Raw genomic sequence first — 27298 nt, 5'->3', positions numbered from 1 at the left:
CATTTTGAGCGTGGCCGTTGCCAGTACCGTCTGACTGGCTCCCGTAGGATTTTCGAGCGAGATCGTTGCCAGTGCCCCTGGACTGGCTTGTGCGGGTGGCACATAAAAGACACCATTTCGAGCGTGGCCGTTTTCGTGCGGGTGACACGTAAAAGCACCCACTACACTCTCTGAGTGGTTGGCGTTAGGAAGGGCATCCAGCTGTAGAAACTCTGCCAAATTAGATTGGAGCCTGGTGTTGCCATCCGGTTTCACCAGTCCTCAGTCAAATCGTCCAACCCATGCTAGCATGGAAAGCGGACGTTAAACGATGATGATGATGATGATGATATATATATATATATATATTTTTTTATTTTCTCTCTCTGTTTATTTCTCCTTTCTGTTGAAGAGCGTTGGCTTGAAATGTAAAAGACTTTCTTACTTCCTGAGCATTAAGCTAATACATCTTTTGTTGTTTACACACCTGTCTTTGTCTTTTGTTTTGTTTGTTTTTTTGTGTAAATTCCAACTATATATATATATATATATTTATATATAGTTGAAATTTACAGAAAAACAAAAGACAAAGACAGGTGTATGAACAACAAGCAGGTGTATTAGTTTGATGCTCGGGAAAGTGAGAAAATCTTTTACGTTTTGAGCCCATGCTCTTCATATATATGTATTATTATTATTATTATTATTATTATTATTATTATTATTATTATTATTATTATTATTAATTTAATGTATAAATTACCTATAAATTTTTATAGCATGCTGACTACCTGATAAAAATAATGTGATTTTTATCCTTATATTCTACTATATACACACACACACACATGCACACACACACACACACACACACATACATATATATACATATATGTGCATAACTGTGGATTAAAAAAATTGTTAATGAATTAATTCTTCCATGAAAAATAATGAAAAAATAATAGGAAGTGGGTGAAGGGTTGAAAAATGAAAGGATCCATGTCAACATGGGAATTGGAGGCAAAAATTATGATGATGATGTTGCTGTTGATAAAGGTAGGGGACAACTGCTAAATTTAGTATCATGAAATTGAAGCGAGATGGAATTTCTATAAAAGGAAGCTACCTTTTTGGTGCTGTATCCCGTTTTTTTTTTGTTTTTTTTTAGTGCCAGACAGTCAGTTTGAGTGTTCTTTTTAAGTGCACAGACACACATGAGCATAGTACACAGGCAGACATACAGACACACTAACACAGACACTAAAGAAAATATTTATAAAGTCTGCAATGAAAAATAAAAGAATCCAATAATAATAATAATAATAATAATAATAATAATAATAATAATAACAATAATAATTGTAATAAATAAATGAGAAAAAGCAGTTAAAAATACCAAGCATTAACAAAGTATTTCATAAAATGCATGGCAAAAAAAAGATATTTGAAGGAAAAACTTTGTAGTGTTCCAAATTCCATTTAGAACAATCAATCACTAAAAATATAATTATAAAATTAGCCATTGGTAATGGTCACTATTAGCTGCCCATTCATCAGTTTTACCTGACCAAATTGAATTAAATTTACCAATGAAAACAAAACAAAAGGCTGGAATTATATAATTTTAGCAATCTATAAATGATACAGCAATAAAAATTTAAAAGGTTTTTCCATTTTCTTACCTGTCAGAAGACCAGGAAAAATGATTTTAGTCCTAGAATGCTCCATGGTTCTCATAAACAAATCTGTTGAATAAAACAGAGAGAAAATCAATATTATGGGAGAAGAACCACTCTCCCCCTCTGTCAAACAAACAAATGGAACAATTCAATAGTCTTTATACATGTTAGAAATGACTGAATGGAAACCAATGTGGGGAAAAAAGAAGAAAAGATAGGAAATTGGAAATCTGTTCATGATGAATATATTTCTGATCAATAATAGAAGAGGAATAATAGATAAATTAATTCTGTCCAGATATCTGCTTCAAATAGCTAGGATAATATTTCTAATAAAAATATATCTCCCTCTCAGTTCATGTTCTTATATATATATATATATATACGTGTGTGTGTGTGTGTGTGTGTGTGTCTGTGTGTGTGTGTACATGTGTGTGCACAAGCATATGTATATGATGCAGTCCTTGTCCTCATCAGATCCTGTCAACCTACGCAAGCCATGCTAGCATGCAACATGGACATTAAATGATGAAGAAGATTATATATGTATAAGGCTCAGTCCATGGAATAGTGTAAAAAATTTAAGAGGCAGCAATTGGCACAAAAGGTTATGACAACAGTTGTTTGAGATGACAAGGGTGTCATTCTCTTTGATTTTCTGGAACATGTCTGTATCATGAAAAGTGAGCGAAATACTGAGACATGAAAAAGGCTTAGAGAAGACATTAGGCAGAAGAACAAGAGTCTGCAAATGATCCGCATTTACCATGATAATGCACAATATACACGTCTTGGCAAGAGATAAGGCAATTGACATATCCAGGTGGTCAGTGATATCCCATCTGCCATACAACCTGGATCTGACACTGACTTCCACCAGTTTGATCCAATAAAGGATAGCTCTCAAGGACAATGATTTGATGGAAAAGACAACAGGAAAGTAACTGTAAAGGGACAACATAACACACTTGAATATTTTCAATAAAGTTTAAAGAGTTGAATTCATTGAGTTTCCATAATAAGCAATGCATATGCACCATATGGATTGCTTGTTATGTATATGTGCAGATGCATTGCTTGTTATGGAAATTATAACTTTGTAGAGAGGAAGAGTTACTGTTTCAACATTATTTGCTATTTGAATGACTTATGTCAGATAATAAAAAAAGTTAAAGAAGGACACATTGAATAAAGCAGCCTTAGATACACTGTTCTTGACTACAAGATTAGTTAGTCATAGTTGGAAAGCCTTTGATCATAGGCCTGCACAATCAAGGCCTACCATGGGCTAAAAACAACAGCAATCCTATCAATCAGAGACTATACAAGCCAAGTGTTTCTAGTACATAGGCAACCCAGCACAACATTTATATAGCTGTCCACATGAAAAGAGTTAAATGAAAAGGTGGAGGAGGGTTATCAACAGCAAAACTTCGAAATGCTTTGGTTTGGAATACATGACACATTCTATCAAAGAAAATTCACAGCACTTGACAAGTTGGCATTGCTTAAAACTGCCACAATAAAAGCATTTATATCAATAAAAAATGTTCTCCGAACATATTTAGGATTGCCTTTTCTGAACCAGAATAAAAGTAACAAACATCATCTTTATGTTCAGACAATTTATTTTTTATTTTCATGTCTTCTTCTTTTAAGAAATAGTTATTTTTCCTTTTATTCTTGTCATCGTCAATGATCATTTCTGTGAACAGCTGTTTCTTGTATGAAAAACGTCATTTTCAGAATCAAGTGTCAAAGTTTTAATATACAAGAACCTAAAACAGAGTTATATAATGCAGTAGGAAATAAAAAACAAACAAACAAACAAGCAAAAAAAAAAACTTGTATACAATTTATGTCATATTTCAGAATGTTTGATATTTTCTTTTACCCCCCACCCCTACCTGTATGGCTTATTCTTTCCATGCTTTTCTACACTTTAGACAGCTCTCAAGAACAGTGCATCCACAAACTATGGCATTGCATTTAAAAAGAATGGTATTTTAGGAAGCAGACTTAATCTATGAATTGACTTAATACCACACTCTGGTCCTAAGGACAGTTTAAGAGAATATACTCTGTTGCTAGTATCTGGTCAAAAGATAACTTGATATCATGGTGTGTTGAAATGTCATTATGAAAGCAGGCAATGAGTAGTGCTGTCCTAGAGGCTCTCTGTGTTTTTATGTCGAGTTGTGATAAAAATAATTTTACATCACGCTGGAAAATTACTCAATATTTCTTGTAGAGTGCATATTTATTTTACCATTACAAGAAGTGTGACACGGGCCCATGAAGTTTCAACATGCTGGTTTTCATCAGACTGTCACCACTCTCCTTGTAAAACTAATACACACACATACACACACACTGTTTAATAAACGGTATATATTTTTATGAGCTACTAATAGTTTCATGTGATGATATTAGTAGCTCATAAAAATATATACTGTGTTTATTAAACAATATTTATCTTTCACCAGATGGAGTACTTTTTTTGTTGATTCTACCTTCACAAAACAGTATACTAATTATATAAATATTATATATATATATATCATTATCACTGTCATCATCATTTAATGTCTGTTTTCCATGCTGGCATGGGTTAGACCAGGGGGTGGGGAAACTTTTTAGTGCAGTAGGCAAACATTTCCAATGAAAAAGGTTCTCGGGCAGACCACAAGTTCTAACACTTATATCTGTGTAAATCTTGTATATATCTATGTATAATTCGATATACATTAATAAAGATAAGTTTAACACATTAAATTAACATGTAACATCTTCATTAACACTACCACTGAATTTAGAACATTTATATTACTTATGCGCTATTCTATATTTTTCAGCTAGAGTGTAGTTGGGTCTCAAGGGGGCGGTACAAACCTAGCAATATGTGTTTTATAGTGAAAACCACATTTCCATTCAAATGGAACAATTTCTGTTCGAGGCTATCCGTTTTAAGTCATAATGGAAACGCGACCTATGTTGCAAATAGGCATATGAATATTGTATAAATTTTATTATATTTTGTACATATGAGTGTATCGACCTTTGGATGCAATAGAATGTGCTCACAGGTGCAACTGCGAACCTGCAATGTTTAATATTTTAAATTTTTTTGAAAAGCTAAAACAATGCATGTTATAAGAAATAACTCCATGGCTTGTAGTTTGTCTAGTATTTCAATTTTTGGACATGGGGATGGGAATAAAGACCCTCTCCAAGCAATTTTCAAAAAAATGGTGAGTTCACAGCATTAAATCTCTAAAGACTTCCTGAAGAATAGGTTCTAAACTCAAAATATTGAAACATAAGATAAAAGTGCAAACCATCAACTCACATTTAATTGGCTTTTTAAAGAAAATTAAAAACAATTATCTACATCAGACAATGCTTCATGCAAACTATACTACTTATATATGAGAGCAGGATAAGATGGAAGATTTAGTTAAACTCCTTATTGTTGCATCATATATTACATAACCTTTACATGTGTTTCACTAGCATATACAAGTTTGTTGTGTGATAATAGTTACAGAGATGATTGCATAATCACCTTGAAATGCCAGATGATGTTATAATAAAGAGGTTAACTGAATCTTTTGTTTTATTCTTCTCTCAGATATATTCTAAATTATTCAAATATATATAGAATCAAAGATAATCGGAGAACAAATTTTGTTTAAATACTTGACTGGAAGTTGGATATTCATGAATTTCTAAGGAGTTCTAAGCATTAGTTAACTGTAATGCTATTCAAAACAGCAATTATTTAATCTCTCTATACACATCTATACTATCTATCTACACACACACACACACACACACACAGACACACACACACACACACACACACACACACACACACACACACACACACACACACACACACACACACACAACCACATGAAATTCTTCTACTTTACTCACTCACCTATGACAAACTGTTCTTATTTTGAGTCATACTTTTTATTATCAGTAATTCAATAAATTATTAGACCATAGACTGAAATTGATGAATCTAATGAAGTATTCCTTAATTGTTTTCATTTATAAATTCCATAGAGAAAGTTCATTGCCACTTTTTAAATGACTGGTTTATGTGAGATATACATTCTTCATGATTTAATTTCTCTCACGAATGTTAGTAATAAACACCACCAGTTGTTTTAGCTACCCTTGTCATCCCTGCTATCTCTTATACTTCAATTACCTCTTATACTGTGTCTCTACACATCCACCTCCTCTTGTCTCTCTCTCTCTCTCTCTCTGAAGCCATTGTCCTTGTTATCAACAGGTTCTCTTAGCTACCTCACTTCTATATACTGAAACTGCTTGCACAGAAGTTACTCTGAACTATCTGCACCTGTTAGTTTTGTTACCTAATGACTCTGCAAGCACAGTTAGCCTCTTTCTCACCTCCAAACCTAACCTTTACCATCACAGTCTGTCTCTATAGGACTGTTTGGCCACTTCTTTGGTAAGGCAATCCATCCCACAACTGTTTGCTTCTATGAGCAACCCTAATTAACCTCATCTGAAAATGTACTCCCAACATATCCAGGACAGCTAAGCAGGCAGAAAAACTACCTGCACAGTCGTCGTCATCATCATCGTTTAATACCTGCTTTTTATACTGGCAAAAGTTAGATGATTTGACAGGAATTTGCATGCAGCCAAATCTTCCTCATTACATCTCACTGTCTTAAAAAGCAAAACATATTAAGTAATGCAATCTTAGATGTTTGTTAAAAAAAAAAAAAGAGTAGAGATAAGATGATAATGGCTGGAATACTATTGACCATTGGCCTGCTTAATCAGTCCTGCCCATGAGCTAAACAACAACAAGCTATGAAGGTCCCCACATGGAATCAATTAAGAACCTATCATCACCAACAAACCCTTTTTTTCAGCTCTTCTTAGAAAGCAATATTTTCAGAGTATATTTGGAGATAAAAGGAATGAATAAGAGAAAACACAAACATCGTCTTGGCAATCCTGGTTAATTGAAACACCTTAATGTGTATGTGCTTGAGCTTTACATCAGGTAAAATAAAAGCGTCGAATGGTCAGTTGGCATGGCAATTTACTTTTGCCTTTTGACACGCAATGCAGCTCCTGCTTTACTCCATAGTGTCTTGGACAATACTTTCACGAGTGGATCATATCAATATTCTTTTCTACTCTAAGCACAAGGTCTGAAATTTTTTTGGAGCTGGGGGTGGGCAGTTGCTTAGATCGACTCCAGTATGCAACTGGTACTTAATTTATCGATCCTGAAAGGATGAAAGGCAAAGTCAACCTTGGCGGAATTTGAACTCAGAACGTAAAGACAGTTGAGGATCATCTCAATATTCGTTTTTACTCAAGGCATTAGGCCCGAAATTTTGAGGGAGAGAGCCAGTCAATTAGATCGACCCCAGTATGCAACTGGTACTTAATTTATTGACCCTGAAGGGATGAAAGGCAAAGTTGACCTCGGCGGAATTTGAACTCAGAATGTAAAGACAGATGAAATACCGCTAAGCATTTTGCCTGGCATGCTAAAAGGATCATATCAATATTAATTGATCTTAAGGTAGCAAGCTGGCAGAATTGTTACTGTGCTGGAAAAAAACACTTAGTGACGTTTCTTCCATTTTTACATTCTGAGTTTAAATGCTGCTGGGGTTGACTTTGCTTTCATCATTTTGAGGTTGATAAAGAAAGTTCCAGTGAAGTACTGGAGTCAATGTAATCGACTTGCACACCTCACTGCCCACAATTGCAGGCCTTATGCCAAAATTTGAAACCAATATTAATTGATCTCATTCACTGCTGCATAGACATAGTTAAACAAAGCTAGTTATAAACCTTTATATATGGGTTGGTAACTTTGATTGCTCTCATTACTATGTATCTTTCAATGTAACTATCCTGCTATATATATATATATATATATATATATATATAAATATATATTTATCTATCCATCTATCTATCTAACCATCTAAGTCTACACACACACACACACACAATACTTGCGCAAATCTTCACAATAATATATATATCAATATATGTATTACACAATACAGGAAATATAGAAAATGTTATAATTGACAAAAATAAAGAAACGATACTTCTATATAAAGATAATTAGCCATGAGATTAAACATTAATTATAATGCTTGTATTATCATTATAATGAAGCTGGTAGCAACAAAAGGCTTTTCAATTTGTACCATACAAAACCAGCAGCACATTTATTGCCATTCGTTTACTTTTTTTTGTTTCGCAAAACTAAGACATACAAGCCAACAAAGAAACCTCCTCGTAGTTGCTCAACCTACTAGAAATATCAACTAAATCTCCCTCATATCACATCTGTCCATCTTAAAAATAGGTCAACATACTAAAATCTCAAAAAGTTAAGCCACAGATGCCATTTTCTCCCTTTCTTACATTTGAAAGTGAAACTAATGATAAAAAAAAGACTACATTTGAAGTGGACAAGTGATATTAATTTGCACCCAGATTTAATTTGCAACTATTGAATAAGTCTGTAGGCATTCCTATTCTAGCAACCAATCAGTATTTAGTGCCATGTGATATTAACAGGCATATTTAGTCACTAGATGTAGTAGTAGTAGTAGTAACAGTAGTGACATGTAGCATTATCAGCTAACTAGTATCACCATTACAGTGACAGATACTGTTTCGAAGCCACAACTTCCACTGTCTGAACTTTCTACAATAAATTGCATAAATTTACTTCCCAGCTTCATTTAGATCAAAAGCATGTGGTAACAGAAATGCAAACGCATGTTAGTGTGATGGTATTGCATTGTGTCCAAAGATTATGAGAAAGAAAGAGATTCTTAGATGTGGTGTTAAGGAGGCTGTGATGCCAGTAACATCTGGTGCCTGTCATTTTTATCACTTCTTCATCACTGCAGGGATTTTACTCCCAGCCTGTGCTTAGTGGTTTTAAACTGAGAGTCAGTATGTCCAACCAGATCCCACTCTTCTGACTTGGAGGTCTGACCACAGTGGGTCAGTGGGTTAAGGTGGCTGCAGTGACCAGCAAACTGCACATTTTACATTGGAGTGGCCTTCTCTGAGGTGAATTGTCTTATGGGGCCTGGAGAGCTTCACCTATGCTGGAATTGCCAGAAGAGTGTCAAAGTGGGTACCAGACCACCTGAGGGGCTCCACTCCATGATTTACACACACACACACACACACACACACACACACACACACACACACACACACACATTACTAAATATGTGCAATGCTGCCATCATAGTTGTATTTAATGATGTTTCAGCATTTTCCATTTATTAGTAATGATGAAATCTCAAGACTTTTTAATTTGTAACATTAAACATTTTGTTGATTTAGATTATCACAGAACTTAATTCATCAAGAAGAAAATATATTTTCCCACACTATGATAATAAATTTATAATTTATTTCATATAACACTTTTGCTTGAATCTATATTTTCTAGACATCCATGACCTCACAGTCAATTTCATTAGCAAATATGAACACGATCATCTGTCACGTAAAATACACAGAAGTAACCAAAGGAACCAATATAAAGAGAACTGCAAAACAACACTAAGGACATAAAAAAAACTTTTATGGAACTCAAAGAAAACAACTTCATGATTTTTCCATTATGAAATGAAATTACAAGACAAACAACACACTGAGAAGGTCGGAGAGATCCCAAACAACAGCAGAAACCTCAATCTATATTGTATCCAATACATAGATATTGCAAAAAATATAATGGATCAATAATAGGCATAACAACATCTCATCTTTCATCTGCTTCATGTTATGAAAATTGAGTTTCACACCGGTCCTTAACAGCCCTTTGAGGCTCAAAAAAGCATTTCCATTTGCTTTTAAATGTATGGCACTTGCATGAGATAAATACTAAGTGATGGGGAAGTGAGGAAACGAATCCATAAATTAACAAGTCTCAGTTGGATAATTTTTTGATTAATATCATTTATTGCGAATCTTAAACAGCTAATAGATTGTCCATGCTAAGGAAAGCTGGGATAATCCGTAGAGTGAGGGATAAAATGCAATAAGGTATTCAGTTGTGTACTGTTTACATTGTGAGCTCAAATTCTGTAGAAGTTGAATTTGTTTTCCATACTTCTTGATTCAATAAAATATATACACCACTTGTGTACTGGTGTTGGTCAAAGTAGTATATTAATTGGTACACTAACAGGTATATCAATAAAAGATTTTGCCTCTGTTAGAAATCAATGTTTAGAACTATTGCGTGTAGCGAACCAGGTAAATGGAGTACCAGCCAACTGACAAGACAAATTTTCTAGGAGAGAAGGTAGTGCTCTTAACTAGGTCTCTGAGACTAGTGTGTGGGAGGGAGGACAGTATCCTCAAGCCAGAAACCAGACTCAAAAGTTTGTAACAGAGTGGATTCAGCTAAAGATACTCGTATCATCCAAGTATTAGCCACGGTGGAATTTGAATCCAGAATGCAACAATCCAAAACAAATACCACAAAGCATCTACTGTCAAATCCTTACGGTTTTGCCAATCCACTGACCTGGATTGGTACTTGCACAGAATCAGAACAAACACTTCCAGGTAATCTGTCTAATGCTTTCACAAAAATACTAAGTCATCAACTACAGTGTAATCAGTGAAGGCATATGACTTAGCTGTTTAGGTGTTGGGCTTATGATGATGATGATCGTTTAACGTCTGTTTTCCATGCTGGCATGGGTTGGACGGTTTGACTGGGGACTGGCAAGGCAAGAGGCCTCACCAGGCTCCAATCTGATCTGGTAATGTTTCTGCAGCTGGATGCCCTTCCACTTTCCTTCCAACGCCAACCACTCTGAGAGTATAGGGGATACTTTTTACGTGCCACCGGCATGGAGTCAATCAGGCAGCACTGGCATCAGTCACGTTTGGATGGTGCTTTTTATGTGCTACCGGCACAGGAGCCAGTCGGGGCGGTGAGGGGGGGGGCTGGCATCGACCACATTCGGATGGAGCTTTTTATGTGCCACCGGCATGGTGAGCCAGTCAGGCGGCACTGGCAACGACCCATGCATGAATGGTGCTTATTACATGCCACCAGCACGGGAGCCAGTCAGACAGCACTAGCATCGGCCACAACTATAATTTCCCTTTGATTGTGATTTGATTTTGATTTTGATTTTACTTGGCACAATAGGTCTCCTCACACACGGTGTGTTGCCTGACAATTCAAATGTAAATTACTATTTTTAAATATCACAATGAGTACTTTTTAAATGGGCTGGTTATGCGACACTGGTATAGGCTACGGCTGTGATCTCACTTTACTTGCCGGGTCTTCTCAATCACGGCATATCTTCAGAGGTCTCGATCTTTTGTCATTGCCTGTGTGAGGCTCAACGTTTGAAGGTCATGCTTTATTACCTCATCCCATGTCTTCCTGGGTCTCCCTCTTCACAAGATCATAATTCCTGGATCAAGTAGCGTATTGTGTTCTTGAGCAAGACACTCCATTTCCTGTTGTTCCAGTTGAGGAGACTAGAAACGAGTACCAAATGAGTACTGATGCAGCCATCTCAATCACCTGCTATCACATCTTCAATGTCCCCTTGGGTCAAGCATAGGAGGGGTGGAAAAAAAGTATGTAGGTCTACCAATATATTTAAATTACAAATAGCTTAGTTCATGCAGCCAATATAGGTAGTGTAAGGCAGGAACAAACCATTATTGTAAGTAAGGGAGAAGAGACAGCAGAGTTTTAAAAAATCCTTGTTGAGTGCTTCATTGTCCTGCAGTGTTGAGTTCAATATTACCTGCAGGTAAAAGTTAGTGTGATAGACTGGTGAGATTAATTTCTCAGTTACTACAAACATATAAGGTAATGAAATAAAACATCAATAAATAGATAAGTATATATATATGTGTGTGTGTAAATACATGTCTGTGTTCACTGGATCAAAGAGGGCTACGAATGAATATCCAATATTAGAATAATTTCTTACTTTTGGATTAAAATTTTATTATTATTATTATTATTATTATTATTATTATTATTATTATTATTATTATTATGTTTTATCTCTGCTTTAATTTATACATGCTGCACCCAAGTCTCAACTAGAGACAGCAAGGGGCGCTATCATTATTATTATTTGAAGCAACTAAGGTGGAAAAAGAATATTTTTTCTATTATCATTATTATTTTTTCTCTCTGCATTATAAAAGCACTGGGCTTTATCCCTTCTTATTTGGCTTTGCATAAGAAATGTAATATAAAATTCTCATTTCTCTATTTGGAGCAGCACATCACCAATATTGACAGAAGATATATTTCATAAATAAGACAGGAATCGACAGGTATCACAAAGTTTTAATATTTCATATGTAATATGGTTTGCACAGTGTGTGTGTGTGTGTGTGTGTGTGTGTGTGTGTGTGTGTGTGTATGCATACATATGTACATAAATATATACATACACATATGTATATATACACATATACAAGTATATACATACATATATATACAAATATATATACAAGCACACACATTCTCCCATATGTGTGTGTGTGTGTGTGCATATATGCATAATATGTATATATATATATATATATATATATATATATATATATATATATATATATATATATATATATATACACACACATATACAAATATAAACGTATATATATAAAAAAATATATCTACAAGCACACACATTCTCCCATATATATGTGTGTGTGTGTGTGTGTGCATATATGCATAAATATATGTATATATACTTATGTACATGCATACACATTTACAAATACATACATATATATATATATATAAATATATATACAAGCACACGCATTCTCTCATATATGCGCGTGTGCATATATATATATATATAGACACTCACTCACACACACAGACACAGGTATATACAGATGCACAAATAAGTAGAGAGAGAATGTATGCATAAAATAAAATGTAGCAAAAATATAAAGGAAACAAAATAGGAAAACAATTTTCTCCTTCTACAATATAGTAATACATAATATATATACATCTATATATGTCAGCTGCAATAATATTCCATCACATTGAACTGAAGGAATATGGAATACATTGTTCAATAAACATAGCTGCAAACTTCAGTGAGTTTCCTTGTAAAAGTAGCAAATATAAAAATGAATAGTTTTATTTATTTGGAAACACGGCACTGGCGATGCTGAATGAATGGCTCGACTTATGAAAATGTCAAAAAGGAAACGAATGAGTTTTGGTTATATTTAACTGAACAATAAGGAATTTATGGAAAAACTTGTCAATTTGAAAAAGAGAATCAAGTTTATAGATTAGTTCTAGTCATGTGTGAAATAATAATAATAACAAAAAGTATTTAAAATAGAATGAGTTCACAAATATTTACGAAATGAAATGATAAAAATACATACTGGAAAGTAGGTAGCGATGCAATGTAAGGTACTATGGGCAGAGATGATAGAAGTGTGGAAATATGGTACAGAATAAAATCATATAATAGTCTCGTTTTATATTAGAGTTACTGAATTATTTGTGATGATAAGAATAAAAATATAACAAATAATAATGGAGGAGGAGGAGGAGGAAGGAGAAGAGGAAAAAGCTGCATTATAGATGAAACTAATATTTAACTGTGGCATTTCTAGAGAAACAAGAAATCTCTATCTTCAGAAACCTTCAAAGATCTTGCCTGTGACAAAATTTCAAAATATACAATATGATTTAAATAGATATCACTGCAGCTAATGTTATTAAAATGGCCATTTTGATAAATCTTATAAAACACTAAAATATTTAAAAAGAAACGATTATGTGCATGTCTGTGTGGTTTGAAGCCATATATAAAAATAAAACAAGAATTAAATCATTTCTTTTATTTGTTTCATAAAGAAATATAGCAGTTTATGAATAAGAAATACAGAGAGAAAGCAAGCATATTTCAAATGGATTCTCACTGTATTTCTCCATAACCAACATTTATCCTTCCCCACATCTATTATTAGTAATTTACAAACAGTTATTATATTGTTAGTTTCCATTGAACCTTGTAGAAAATTAAGTTACCAAGTTGTTTCAACTCTCATTAGAAACCGATTCTTTCATTTTCAAAAAAAAAAAAAAAAAAAAAAAGAATCATCCATTGATTTTTGCTCTCTCTTCCATGTTTGTGGATTGTGATCTTCAGTTTTAATGAGGAGCAACTAACTTCTGATTAATAGATTCTGTCAGAAAAAAGAAAGAAGCACAGAAAATAGATTATAAAATTTATATTTTATAATCTATTTGAATATATATCTGACTTTATGGCAATGTGGTTAAGAAGCTTACTTCCCCTTGCATGTAGCCAAGGGTTCATTCATAGGGTGTCTTCTTATTAATGTCTTCTATATAACCCTAGGCTAACTAAAGCCTTGGGAAAGGATTTGGTAGGACAGAAGCTGAAAGAAACCAGGCGGCGAGCTGGCAGAAATGTTAGCACACCTGGCGAAATCCTCAGCAGTATTTCATCTGCCAATACGTTCTGAGTTCAAATTCCGCTGAGGTCGACTTTGCCTTTCATCCTTTCGGGGTCAATAAATTAAGCACCAGTTACGCACTGGGGGGTCGATGTAATCGACTTAATCTCTTTGTCTGTCCTTGTTTGTTCCCCCTGTGTTTAGCCCCTTGTGGGCAATGAAGAAATAAGAAATAAGAAGCTAAAAGAAACCAGTTGTTTTGAGAGTGAGTGTATGAGTGTGTGTGTGTGTCCAGCCCCTTGTTTTAACGTTACCTGACAATTGTAAATAAGCATCACCATCATACAAGCAATGTTGTTTGTTGTCAGTCTCCCATGAAAAGAAACCTGTCTGATTATGGGGAAATGTTACTGAGCTTGGAAACGGGTGAGGGCTGGGGACAGGAAGAGTTTCTGGGCATAGACAAAAACCTGCCTCAACAAATTTTGTCCGATTCATGTGAGCATGGAAGAGTGGACAGTAAAACTATGATGAATGTGACTTTATAGTTTATCTGCATATACACCCTACATCATGAATATATTTACTCTTTTACTTGTTTCAGTCATTTGACTGCGGCCATGCTGGAGCATCACTTTTAGTTAAACAAACTAACCCCACAACTTATTCTTTGAAAGCCTAGTACTTATTCTATCGGCCTCTTTTTGCCGAACCACTAAGTTATGGGGACGTAAACACACCAACATTGGTTGTCAAGCAATGGTTGGGATACAAACACACGTGCACACACACACACACACACACACACACACACACACACACACACAAATATATACGATGAGCTTCTTTCAGTTTCTGTTTACCAAATCCACTTACAAGGCTTTGGTCGGCCTGAGGTTATAGCAGAAGACACTTGCTCAAAGTGCCACGCAGTGGGACTGAATCCAGAACCATGTAGGTGGGAAGCAAGCTTCTTACCAAACAGCCATGCTTGTGCCTATATATAAAGATTATCAAAATATTTTGTAATTCCAAAACAAGTATATTACAGAAAAGATAAAGTTGGTAGAAATGATGTTTCTTTGATTTTTTAAGCTATTAAAAGAAGGTATTGAAAGAGAATTTACCAATATTAAGAGAATTAGCATTGAATCTTTTCTGCCTTTTTAAACTGAAAACTTGTCACATCTTTGGTGTTCATCTATGTCAAATGTGGCGAAGTTGAGTGTCTTTGTTTGCACACATCAACAAAAGCACACAGAATATCAGGTCATACACGTTTGTAAGTGATGGCTGTTGTTGGTTTCAGAGCAACAACTAATTCATATTTATGAACCTAGTTCTCACTACAGAATCTGTTGAACATTGAGCAAAAATTTGTTGTTGCTATTTAGATTCACCCAATTCAATCCTGAACGAACAGTACTATGATCAAAGGTGTTCTAACCATGACCCTCTCATCTTTATCTCTGAACACTGCATATCTAGGATCACATTGTCTAATTTTTCATTTTCTTTTCAAGACAGTAGAGTGTGATTTGAAGTAGAGTTGGCGACTATTTCTAACATGCTGTGTGACCATGTAAAAGGTTCCTTGCTGGCATATGCAAAGGCTTGTCTGTTGGACTGAAGAAATATTTAAAATGACAGATGTAACATGGAGGAAAAAAAAATGTAAATAAGAAGTTGATATGAATTCAGTGCAAATAGGAGAGTACAGAGGGTACATATACAGATATCTGGTGGGGCATCAGGTGTACTATTGGCAAATCTCAGGAAGCATGGAAGTTTTGAAGGATGTAGTGTCCTGACAGCTAACAACCAATGCAAGTAATTTATTCCATGCTTCAGCAATTCTGAGTGCAAAAAAAATGTCAAAGGTGTTATGTTGTTTTTTGATTTTGTAAGCATGTCCATGAGTGTTAGACGTATGGAATTCAAAAAGGTGCCCAAGGTTGTTGTTGGAAAAGTGGTAGATCATCTTGCAGGTGTCTACCAAGTCAGTTACCAGATGCTGGAGCTTTAATGTGTCCATGCCCAAGGAAGCAAGGCATTGAGAATATGGTAGACGCCTGATGGCAGGTATTCGTCTGGCTGCATATTTCTGAATAGTTTCCAAGGAATTGATATACTGAACAAGATAGGGGTTCAAGACTGGTGATGCAAAGTCTAAGTGTGGACATAAAAGAAATTTATTTTTTAAGGGGTTAGTGAGACGAGAAAGAGCAACAATCATGAATGTTTCCAGTGTCTCAGATTGGAGGGAGGGAGAAATTTATCCTCAGACTGGCACAACAGAGTGAACTCTGCATGCTGCACACAACTGGTGTTAGACTGGACAGAAGTAGTCCCTACGATAGTGTTTCTCACAGTTTCTTGTCCCCCAAATTTCACTTCCAAAGCTTTGGTTAATCTGAAGTTCTGGTAGAAGACATTATTGCAGAATGGGATTGAACTTGGTCTTATATTGTTGTAAATTGAAGTTGTTAATAACACTGCTATGACTGCACTCATTGTAACTTTCTGCAGGGTTACATTTGTTAGGATGATGGATCTAGGATTAGAGATTAACAGAACTTGCTGGATAATTGTTTCATTAAAAAAAAAAAATCTGAGTACTTTGAACTCTACTATAATTCTTTGCCTCGTGATTTCAATATTATATATATAAACACACACACATAATTTCTTCTAAGAAATTATAAACATTACCAAGATAAAAGGAAAACAATAACAAAAAAATTCCTTGTTGGAAAGGAAAAAAAAACATAAACAACTATAAAATTATGTAAGTTATCAATGTACCCAGCATAGGTTTATTCTGCTTCAGGCAAGATGTTACATTCAAATGATCAAATGTGCACTAATTGAGATGTCTCCAGATGTCTATGACAACACTAAACACCGGCTCAGCAAGATCGATAACTCTAACCATTCCTACGACCTCATAAGTTGCATCATGGGTAGAATGGATGTTGTATTCCTATATCTATCTATTGGCATTGATTTTGTTGAAGAGTATATGTGGAGATGAGTTACAAGAGTGATGTGAAATTTTGTGATGTTGGGGCTCAGAATAATTACTACTTAGACAAGCATGGCCTAAAAAGGTGTTGCCTTATTGGACCTGAACAAGGTGGCCCACTCACCAATTACCTCAGTTTTCAAAAAAGATCTTCAGTGAATCATAATCAAATTATCAGTATGATGGCACATACCATTGGCAGTAGCATAAAAGTAACACATTTTGTAGTAAACTAGATATTAACCTTTTTGTTACTGTATTTATTTTGAGATGTTCCATGTTTCTTTCAATTAATTTTAAATGTAACAAAGAATTTAGTAAAATAACTTATTTATCATTAAGCTAGTGTTAGGAACATAAATTAAGACTAAGGTTTAGTGGAAGATTTTAATTCAAAACTTATGAAAACAAAACATTTGTACTCAGAGCCAGAACCGGTTTCAGCTGGGTTGGTATCAAAAGGGTTAAGACAGGGTAAGCCCAAAAGACATAAACGTTCTGTTTAAAAGAACCATTGAAGACAATACATACTCAGTAATTGGAAGAGAGTACTGAGAAGAAAATCTGACACACAGTAAACTCTATCCAGCAGAGCATCGAGTTGAGTAAAGACTGTCTGTCCACTCACCTCAATAACAAATACCAAACTCTGGAGAGACACTGTAGACAACAAGAAGCCACTAAGAACCTGGTTCATTAGACATTGGCTGTCTGAAAACATAAAAATAAGTATGCTGATAGCAGACTGAAATGCATCTTGCATGTATCAATCTTGCAAAGTGCAAAACCATTTTCAGAATTTTATCCAATTTCCTGGATGTAGCTAATGAGACTGGTCAGATGAACAAGAAATGGTTTGATTAAAAAGTAACTTTCTGACATTAACGTATTTAACTTCTTTAGTGGTGGCAATAAGATAAAATACACATAGTTCACAGTGTAAAGTGGTTAGTGATAAGGAAGCTGTTTGGCCCTGAAAAAACAAATAGACAAAAAAAAAAAAAAGAAAGCAAAAAAATGAAGCCAAAACCACTTGGCACCAACCCGTGCTGGTGATACATATGAGGCACTTGTGATGATGACATGTAAAAGGCACCCACTACATTCTTGGAGTGGTTGGCATTTGGAAGGGCATCAAGCTGTAGAAACCAAGCCAAAATTCAGACCGGAGCCTGGTACAGCTCTCTGACTTACCAGTTCCAGTCAAACCATCAAACCCATGCCAGCATGGAAAGCAGATGCTAAGTGATGATGATGATTCCAGGTGAGCCAAATCTATATTCACATGGTTTTGAATTAATCATGCAGGTGTGGCTGTGTGGTAAGAAGCTTGCTTCCCAACCACATGATTCCAGGTTCAGTCCCACTGCATGGCACCTAGGGCAAGTGTCTTCTACTATAGCCCCGGGCCGACCAAAGCCTTGTGAGTGAATTTGGTCGACGGAAACTGAAAGAAGCCTGTCGTCCATATAATGCACCCCTTCTCTAACTTGAGTCAAGGAGGTCTATATAACGTCCTTGGTTTGTAAACGTATATACGGTAACGTCCTTTATTATTATTGTATATATAACATAATGCAAACGTGTAGCTTTATTGTGCACTTTGTTTGCAGAAAATAAAGAAATAACAGTAATAACGTCAGTGAAAAACAAATATAGCTTAAGGTATTTTTATGCCCGACATCACAAAATGCGTCTGAATAAACATTGCCAGACAGCAAATAGAGACTTGGACATTGCTTAGAAAATATTTTTCATTTTTAACTTTGTATATAGGATGCACTAGGGATTTCGACTTTTAAATTTTGGGGAAAAAATGCGGATTATACTCGAGGATTTACAGTACGTGTAATAATGATAAATTCTTCTTCTTAGATCTATGTCCAGAATGGAGGATCTAGGTAATCATGTCCTGCCACAATTGTCTGTTCTTTGTTTTCTGTAACAGTTCCACTTCCTGATGTTTAATGCCTCCTTCTTCCAAGCTTGACACCAATATCATCCTTCTCCTTCTTTTGCTTTTTCTTCCTTCAATCTTTCTGGTCATTGCTAAATACTCTAGGCCCTCTTCCCTCATCACATGACCAAAAGATCTCTGTTGTTTGGCCCTTATTTCAGGAAGTAGTTTCCTATTTACCACAGCCTCAAACTTATCAAAGAAAATGCAAGCAGTGTGAAGGAATGACAAATTATTTTACTAAATTCACAATTATTTTAGAAATTAAAATAAAGGCAATATTTTCTTTTCTACTCTAGGTACAAGACCCCAAATATTTTGGGGAGGGGGCCAGTTGATTAAATCGACCTCAGTATGCAACTGGTACTAAATTTATCGACTTCGAAGGATGAAAGACAAAGTTGACCTCAAAGGGATTTGAACTCAGAACATAAAGACATGAAATACTGGTAAGCATCTCACCCAGCATGCTAATGTTTCTGCCAGCTTGCTGCCTTATAAAGGCAGTAGATTTCAATAGAAGTATGGTAACGAAGGAGTTAAGCACAGTAGTATACCTCTTTTTGGGCATGTGTATGTGTGCAAGCATAGTTAAGAAGTTTATTTTAATAGATATAAAAAATTGTGAGTATTAAATAAAGGAAAGAATCCTTAAAAATGTTGAGTCAGATATTTTTGTCATGTATGGTGGATAATATTTTGCCTCTTCAGGAGTAGGGAGACACGTCTTATTTTATCAAAATTTTGCTGAGAATTGAAAGTTACAAATTTATAAAAATCTAATATTTCATTTAAACAGTAAAAATTTTGTATCTAACAAATGAATGATTCTTTATTACAGCTCCTGGGTATATGTTCTGTCTTATAAGAGAGCCAAATCATGTTTGTTATGAAGATATGTCTGACAAGGCTCACTACTGGCGAAACTTGGAAACCAATGTCAACAAAATTATTAAAAACATGTGTGATAAAAACAAAAAAAGAGTTTTAATACAACCTTCATGATTGTACAATAGTCTTTTAATGAAAATGTCAAACATATTTTCATAACAAAAAGTATTTGGCATTTTTTGAATTTATTTGTTATCAGAGAAAAATTGTACCCAGAAGGAGTAAGAAAGTATTATCCCACGTTCTTTATAAGAATCCTTCATTTCATTTGTCAGGAACAAAATTTTACTGTTTAAATGAAATATAGAATTAAAAAAAAAAAATATTATGTCATCTCCAAGAGAGAAAAAAAAATAATGATTCTCTATTTTTGAAGAGACAAAGTATTATCCATGCATGATGAAAATAAATGGAATATATTCCTCTATTCCTAGCAGCAACAAATATAATTATAAAAAGAAGAGAGATATGCTTCAAGATAGATACAAAGATATAATAATAATGATGATAATAACAACAACAACAACAACAATAATAATAATAATAATAGAAAAAACCCCACAAAAAACTAGCAAGTATGTTTGGCTTTGTATTCTTGTGCTAAATAACTGATAAAAAAGGTAAAATTATGATTTTTGGGGGGTGCTTTTACTTTTCTCAAGATATACATATATTTAAATGTAGTTTGTAGTAAGAAAGAGAAAAGTTATATATTTTAACATTAAAAAACAAGTTCAATACATTCCATCAAAGTCATTATTTTACTTAGGATTTAAGAAGTCTTTCATCACATCATGATAGCTGCTTTGATTTAATACTAAAAATTCCAGCTTTGATGGTGTCAGTCAATAAATAGACTGTGGCCATGCTGGGGCACTGCCATCAAAGGTTTTAGTCAATCACATCGATGCCAGTATTTATTTTTGTAAGTCTGGTATTTATTCCATTGATCTCTATTTATCAAAGTTACTATTATTGTTTTTGACGTAGAGGTGACATAACACTTGTTTAAATTGGTAAACAGAAGCACACACACACACACACACACAATATATATCTTCATCATCATCATTCATCATCATTTTCACTTCTACTTTCCATGCTTGCATGAGTCAGATGGAATTTGTTGAGGCAGATTTTCTACAACCAGATGTCCTCCTTGTCACCAACTCTCATTTGTTTCCAAGTAAGGTAATATTTCTCCATGACCAGACATGTTTTTTCCGGAATATTGGAAATGGATAGTTCTTGCATGTTGGTGACACTCGTTTACCACTATCTCACAGTCAAGGCAAGCTACTAACACACACACACGAGATCTTTGATTGGTCTGGACCTATAGTAGAAGACACTTGCCCAAGGTGCTGTGCAGGGGAACTGAATCCTAGACCACAGGGCTGGGAAGCAAACTTCTCAACCACACAGCCATGTCTGCACCTATTCACACACATATGCATGTGCACACATGCTCGCACACACACACATATATGCACACTCACATGTGTATGCATGCACACACATACATGTACATGCATGCACACATACACACACATGTGCATGCATGCATGCACACACACATGCATGTACACGCACACACACACCGCTATTTGTATACTTGTCAGACCTAAGATGACTGAAATTTATTCAAAGAAAATGCATGAAAGGGTGAAACAAATTTTTTGTAAATAGATTAAAATATGAAATCTTTATATAATTTTATCAGCAGAGTAAGAGCAATCCTTGACTTTTTCTAGGAGCTTTAAGACTGGCGAGAGCAAGGGAGAAAGTTATCCTCAGACTGGAGACCTGAAAGCTTCAAACAGAAGGAATAACACTAAAATCACTCAAGGGCAGTGGCAGACTGGCCAGTTTGCCTGATGGCAAGTGGGCCCCTGCACCATTAGAATCCATATATGGAGGCTTTATTTCACAGTTTATTTCATCATCATCATCATCATCATCGTTTAACGTCCGCTTTCCATGCTAGCATGGGTTGGACGAATATCAGTGCCCCGCACAGTTGGCAAAAATGCGCTGTACCTGTATTTCAAAGACCCAGCCTTGTTACATCCCCGAGAACTTCTTTAAGAGTACATGCATCTGTGGAATATTCAACCACTTGCATATCAATTTCACAAGCAGGCTGTCCTACTGATAGGAGTAACAGCTAGCTATCATTCCTATATTCATAAGCAAGTGTCTCATGTGTCATGCAGCTTAGCTTCATCCTGGGACACCCTCCATGCTCAATGAATATCAATTAATTCCCATACACATGAATCCTGTTGTAATTTAGTAGAAAATAGCTTATCTTCTATTAATGTACTTAAGCTAGATGCTGAGAGAAATTGGCTTTTCATTTAGTTAACCAAATGAAAGGGTTTCGTGCTTGTGTGCGTGCTTGTGTGCGCATGTGTGTTTTAGCATAACAAAAATGAAAACAAACCCTTTCGTTTGGTTAACAGACCATCAAAGAACTGAAGTAATAGGTTTAGGAATGAATTAACTTTGATTTGATAAAACATTTTCACAGCAGAGGCCTCTAATGGTTTATATACATCTTTTCAGTCTACCAGAACTCATTCAGAAATAATAAAAATGGTGATGATGATGATAATAATGATGATGATAATAATAATTACTATCATTACGGTAATATTAAAACTACTACTACTACTACTACTACTACTACTGATAATAATAATAATAATGAAAGGAAGCCTAGTATTTTGAACCTTATTATCAATCACACAGACTTGTTAAGTCTAAAATTAGTTGAAACCATAATGTTTTTAAACAAAGTACCTGGATGGAATATTAAATTTTTGTTCTTTAGACTGTTTTTTGTATTGTCTGATGTAATTTTATTCCATTACTATTTTACTGGCGAAAAAAATACATGCATAAAAAAAAACCATATTTTATATTCCTGTCCAGGAATATATTAGAATTAGCTATCTTAATATTGTAAATAGATAAATATATGCTTGTGTGTGTGTGTCATGTGCATATATATGAAAACATGCATAATTTCAGTTATTGAACATCCTCTCTGCTGCAATTTTCAATTCCACCTTGCCAACAGCAAATATTGAAAGCTCTGATAAAGTATTAATTATAGTTAGATATGTGGGTAGGTAACCTCAGATTTATAGAGAACTAGCTTCTAGACTCTTGGAAAGGGCCTAGAAAATGAAGTGAAATGTTTCTTAAAAGTAAGGAAAACTGAACCATATCCCAGAGATCTCAAACCAGACTTGCTTCTTTAAGAATATAAATTAAGACATTATTATTAATTTGGGGATACATTTTTTATAAAACTTTTCACAAGAATGGGATATTTTACCTTCAGAACTAAATTTCATATAAGATGTTTTTGTATTTGTCAGTTATCTGTATTTTATACCTTGTATGACTAAAAACAATATACGAGGATAAGAGAAGAGCTGAATTAATTTTTATAAAAATCAGAAAAGTTTATGAATTTCTGTTGCAAGATTCCGGATTAAGAATAAGATTATCAGTTAATTTCTTGTGAGCTATATTTCATGGCATAAAAAATACATGGGCACATTAGATGCACCCCAATTTCAGCAGCGTATATTCGAGGAAAAAGGGTTTTAGTACATTAAAGCATGTAATATAGACTCGACTTTGTATATAGGCCCCAGGGTGACATATGTCATCTAATATAGTAAATAATGTGAAAGTTACAGGAATGTCATTGCACAACTGATTAGGACTGGATTAGTCTAGATCAGTGCTTCTCAACCTTTTTAATATCCAGGCCAGATCCAAAACCTGGATTGTTTTAGGGGCCACACCCCAAAAAGTAAAACACAAGTCAGTTAAAGAAAAGTTCATTACATTTATTAGGGGAAAACTGTTGAGGGTCACATGCAGCCCTGGGAGCTGTGATTGAGAACTGATCTAGATGGATATGGAGTGTGGAAATGTTGCCCTGAAGATATACGTTAGCCCCCTCATCATCATCTTGTCTCTCTCTCCACCATGAACCACTGTACCCACCAATATATAAGATGGAATAGCACAGCTTCTCTGCCTACTCAACCCTTCCCATTGCTCTTATCACACTGACTCTGTTATCTTCTTCCATTTTAACTTTTGTGTACCACTTTTTTCCACCTATATATAATATGGGGGCAACACTGCACTGCATCCTAATTTTATAACCACCCTATAACTCTCTCACACTCATCCCCAGACATTAGTTTCTTCTTTCCCTCCTATTACACTCTTTCTTAACATTCTCCTTTTCAACAATAAACATGTGTAGCGTCAATAAGAACTGAATTGGATTGTGACAAACCATCCAACCCATGATACCATGGAAACTGGATTGGCCCAGTCCAACACTGGATCCACCTACTGAACTCTCCCCATCACTATTACCACTTTGTAACCCTTCTCCCTCAAAAATCTTTGATATTATTACTCTTTTACTTCTTGCCCCATTACTCCCACTCCAACAGGTTTCCCTGCTATTCTCTCTGCTATTATCCTCTCACAGCAATAAATGTGTTCCATCTATCATGGGAAGGAGTGGTTCTCTCTCATTTTGCAGGCTGCAAGATGACCCCTACAATGCTGGTACCACAAAAAGTACTTAGTATACTCTGTAAGTGACTGGTAATTGCTTTGAGTCGTGACAATGCAGGGCTTGAGAGAGCTCATTAGTCTTGCTGATGACAAGGCAACACCTATAATGCTGGTGCCATAAAAATATGCACAAAATACACTCTTGAAGTGGACAGTGTTAGGAAAGACATCAAACTGTCAAAAGCATGCCAAAAGTGAGACATTGGCACAAGACATGGTCCTCTGAGCTGTTGAACTATCCTACCCATACCAGCATGGAAACAGATGAAGATGGTGAAATAACGAGAAATAAATATCAACTACCATAATTATTTGGTAAATCTTTCTCTAATATAAATCCATTTCTAAAAGCTTTATTAGTAACCTAAATAAAATCTGAGAAGCTAACAAATTTACCAGACATTATCTATCTTCATTATAGTTTGTTTATATGTGTGTGTGTGTATGCATACACACACACACTTGTTACTTGGCATTGTCTGTTTTAAGATATTTATTCTCAGTTTAAATGTGCAAAGAATCATTACCAAAAGATGAATTACTTCTGACTGTTAGATAATATATAAAGTTGTAACAACAACTGCTTTATGAATATCATTTTTTAAACATAATAAGATTAAATGTAAACAAACCAGATCAATTTTCCATTTCTTCAGTAATTTAACTCGACAATTTTCTATGAGAATTGGAAAATAATTGTCTCCCGCTACCTTACCACATAAATGTAAAACAATTACTCAATATTTCTCAAAGACACCTATATGATGTTTGATTAACTAACGTGTGTGTTCAAATAAATTCTTGAAGCAAAATTTAAATAACAAGCAAACTAATTAGATAAATAGTGAAGCAGTTGTTTTTGACAATTTCTATCTATTTTTATTATGTCAGCACGAGAAGAAATAAACTTAGCCTCATAGAAAATTGGATTTTTTGCTTATGGTCTTGATTTGATACACCATAGAAAATCAATAGAATAAGTACTAGGCTTACAAAGAATAAGTCCTGGGTCGATTTGCTCGACTAAATGCAGTGCTTCAGCATGGCCACAGTCAAATGACTGAAACAAGTAAAAGAGTAAAAGAGTATACAAAAGATATTTAAAGATCAATTGAAGCCCTGTGAAACTTTTCAACAACATAAGGTCTTGCCTCAGTTTAAAGTAATTATCATTTCTACTTCACAAGTGAGTAGCTGATCCAACCATACACGTATTTGTACCATCAGTTTACATGCAAATATTCAGATTTTGAAGGAAACCATCCAATCCAATATAATGGAGACAGATATGTAATATTTTAAATTTTGGCTTCTTTCATATTCATCTTTTTCAAATATTTGACTAATTCTTCTGAACTTTCTCAATCCAGTTAGAATTTTATTTGAATTCCAAATCAGCTACCTGTTCCCTCAAAAACCATTTGTAGGTCAAAATATTCACTGCATTATTGATTTTTCCATTATGTGAAGAACCTAATTTTTGATTTTGTTGAATTTAACGTATTTACATCGATCTGAATTATTGAGATAATATTCAATGAGTTTTTTGACAATGTTTTTTTCAAGCATTTGCAAAAATTTCAACTTCAGAATTTAATAAGAAAAAAAATAGAATGATGAACTTAAAGTAAGCAATTTCCTAGATGGCTGACAAAAATGCTGTTCTGTACTGTACACAATGTCTTCTTATTAAAATAACAAAATAATCAGTCTTTTTAGAATTATTTATCAGTTGTTTTATTGTTAATGCTGAAATATTATTATTATTATTATTAGTTTTTATCTACAGATAAATTTTCATAATATTCTATATGCCTTTCAGAAAACACATTTAATTTTTGTTTAAACACCTTTTTCCTGTTTTGAATTCATTCTGCATTACTAATTTCCTGTAAGAACTGTAGAAAAAAGAAATGTATATTGATTTTCTATAATCTTATTGATTATTATATTCCTGAATGTTTCTAAAATTTCTCATAACATGACCAGACATATTGATTTACATGCAGGACGTGCTTTCTTCTATCAGATGCATGTCTATTGAATGTCACGAATTGTGGTGAAACAGGAGTTAAGTTAAGCTATCTTTCTCTTCACAATCCATCAAACCAAACACCCCTCTTTCCACCAACACACTTCAATACTCCTAATTATTTAGGAATCTAACTTTTTATGCATTCATGAAAACCTTGCTCAAGCATAGTCATGGTCCAATGACTAAAACTAGTAAGAGAATGCGATTTATGATATATCCTTCTTTATTACTATAACTATATTATTACTATACTACACAGGCACAGATGTAGCTGTGTGGTAAGAAGTTTACTTCCAAACTACATGGTTCCAGGTTCAGTCCCACTGTGGCGAGTGTTTTCTATTATAGTTTTAGGCTGACTAAAACCTTGTAAGTGGATTTGGTAGGTGGAAACTAAAAGAAGCCTGTCATACTGTTATGTCTCAAGCTACTGCTATCTAGCACCTTTGGATGATCTCTACTCAACTATTACATGACGGCTACTCAACAGTCACTCAACTCCTCTACCATGGCTAGACTACCTCTATTTATATGTCTTGGGCGATCCTACTTCTTCGCTTGGGGGCATCGACACAACACACACACACACACACACACACACA

The 27298-nt window shown here is 34.6% G+C and overlaps 1 protein-coding gene across 8 annotated transcripts in view; it reads right to left on the bottom strand.

Moving 5' to 3' along the window:
• The window catches only part of LOC106884166 (protocadherin Fat 4), a 693587-nt gene that overhangs the window by 191998 nt on the left and 474291 nt on the right, over nucleotides 1-27298 (bottom strand). For all 8 annotated transcript variants that reach the window (XM_052973410.1, XM_052973407.1, XM_052973404.1 and 5 more), the window contains one exon: nucleotides 1662-1724. In XM_052973410.1, the coding sequence (XP_052829370.1) occupies nucleotides 1662-1716 (55 nt within the window). In that variant the 5' untranslated portion in view covers nucleotides 1717-1724. The remainder of the gene's footprint in view (nucleotides 1-1661; nucleotides 1725-27298) is intronic.

Source organism: Octopus bimaculoides, chromosome 1 (assembly GCF_001194135.2).
Source record: "Octopus bimaculoides isolate UCB-OBI-ISO-001 chromosome 1, ASM119413v2, whole genome shotgun sequence".
Lineage (NCBI taxonomy): Eukaryota > Metazoa > Mollusca > Cephalopoda > Octopoda > Octopodidae > Octopus > Octopus bimaculoides.
The sequence above is the reverse complement of the archived record's forward strand: the minus strand, read 5'-3'. Positions and strand labels throughout refer to the sequence as shown.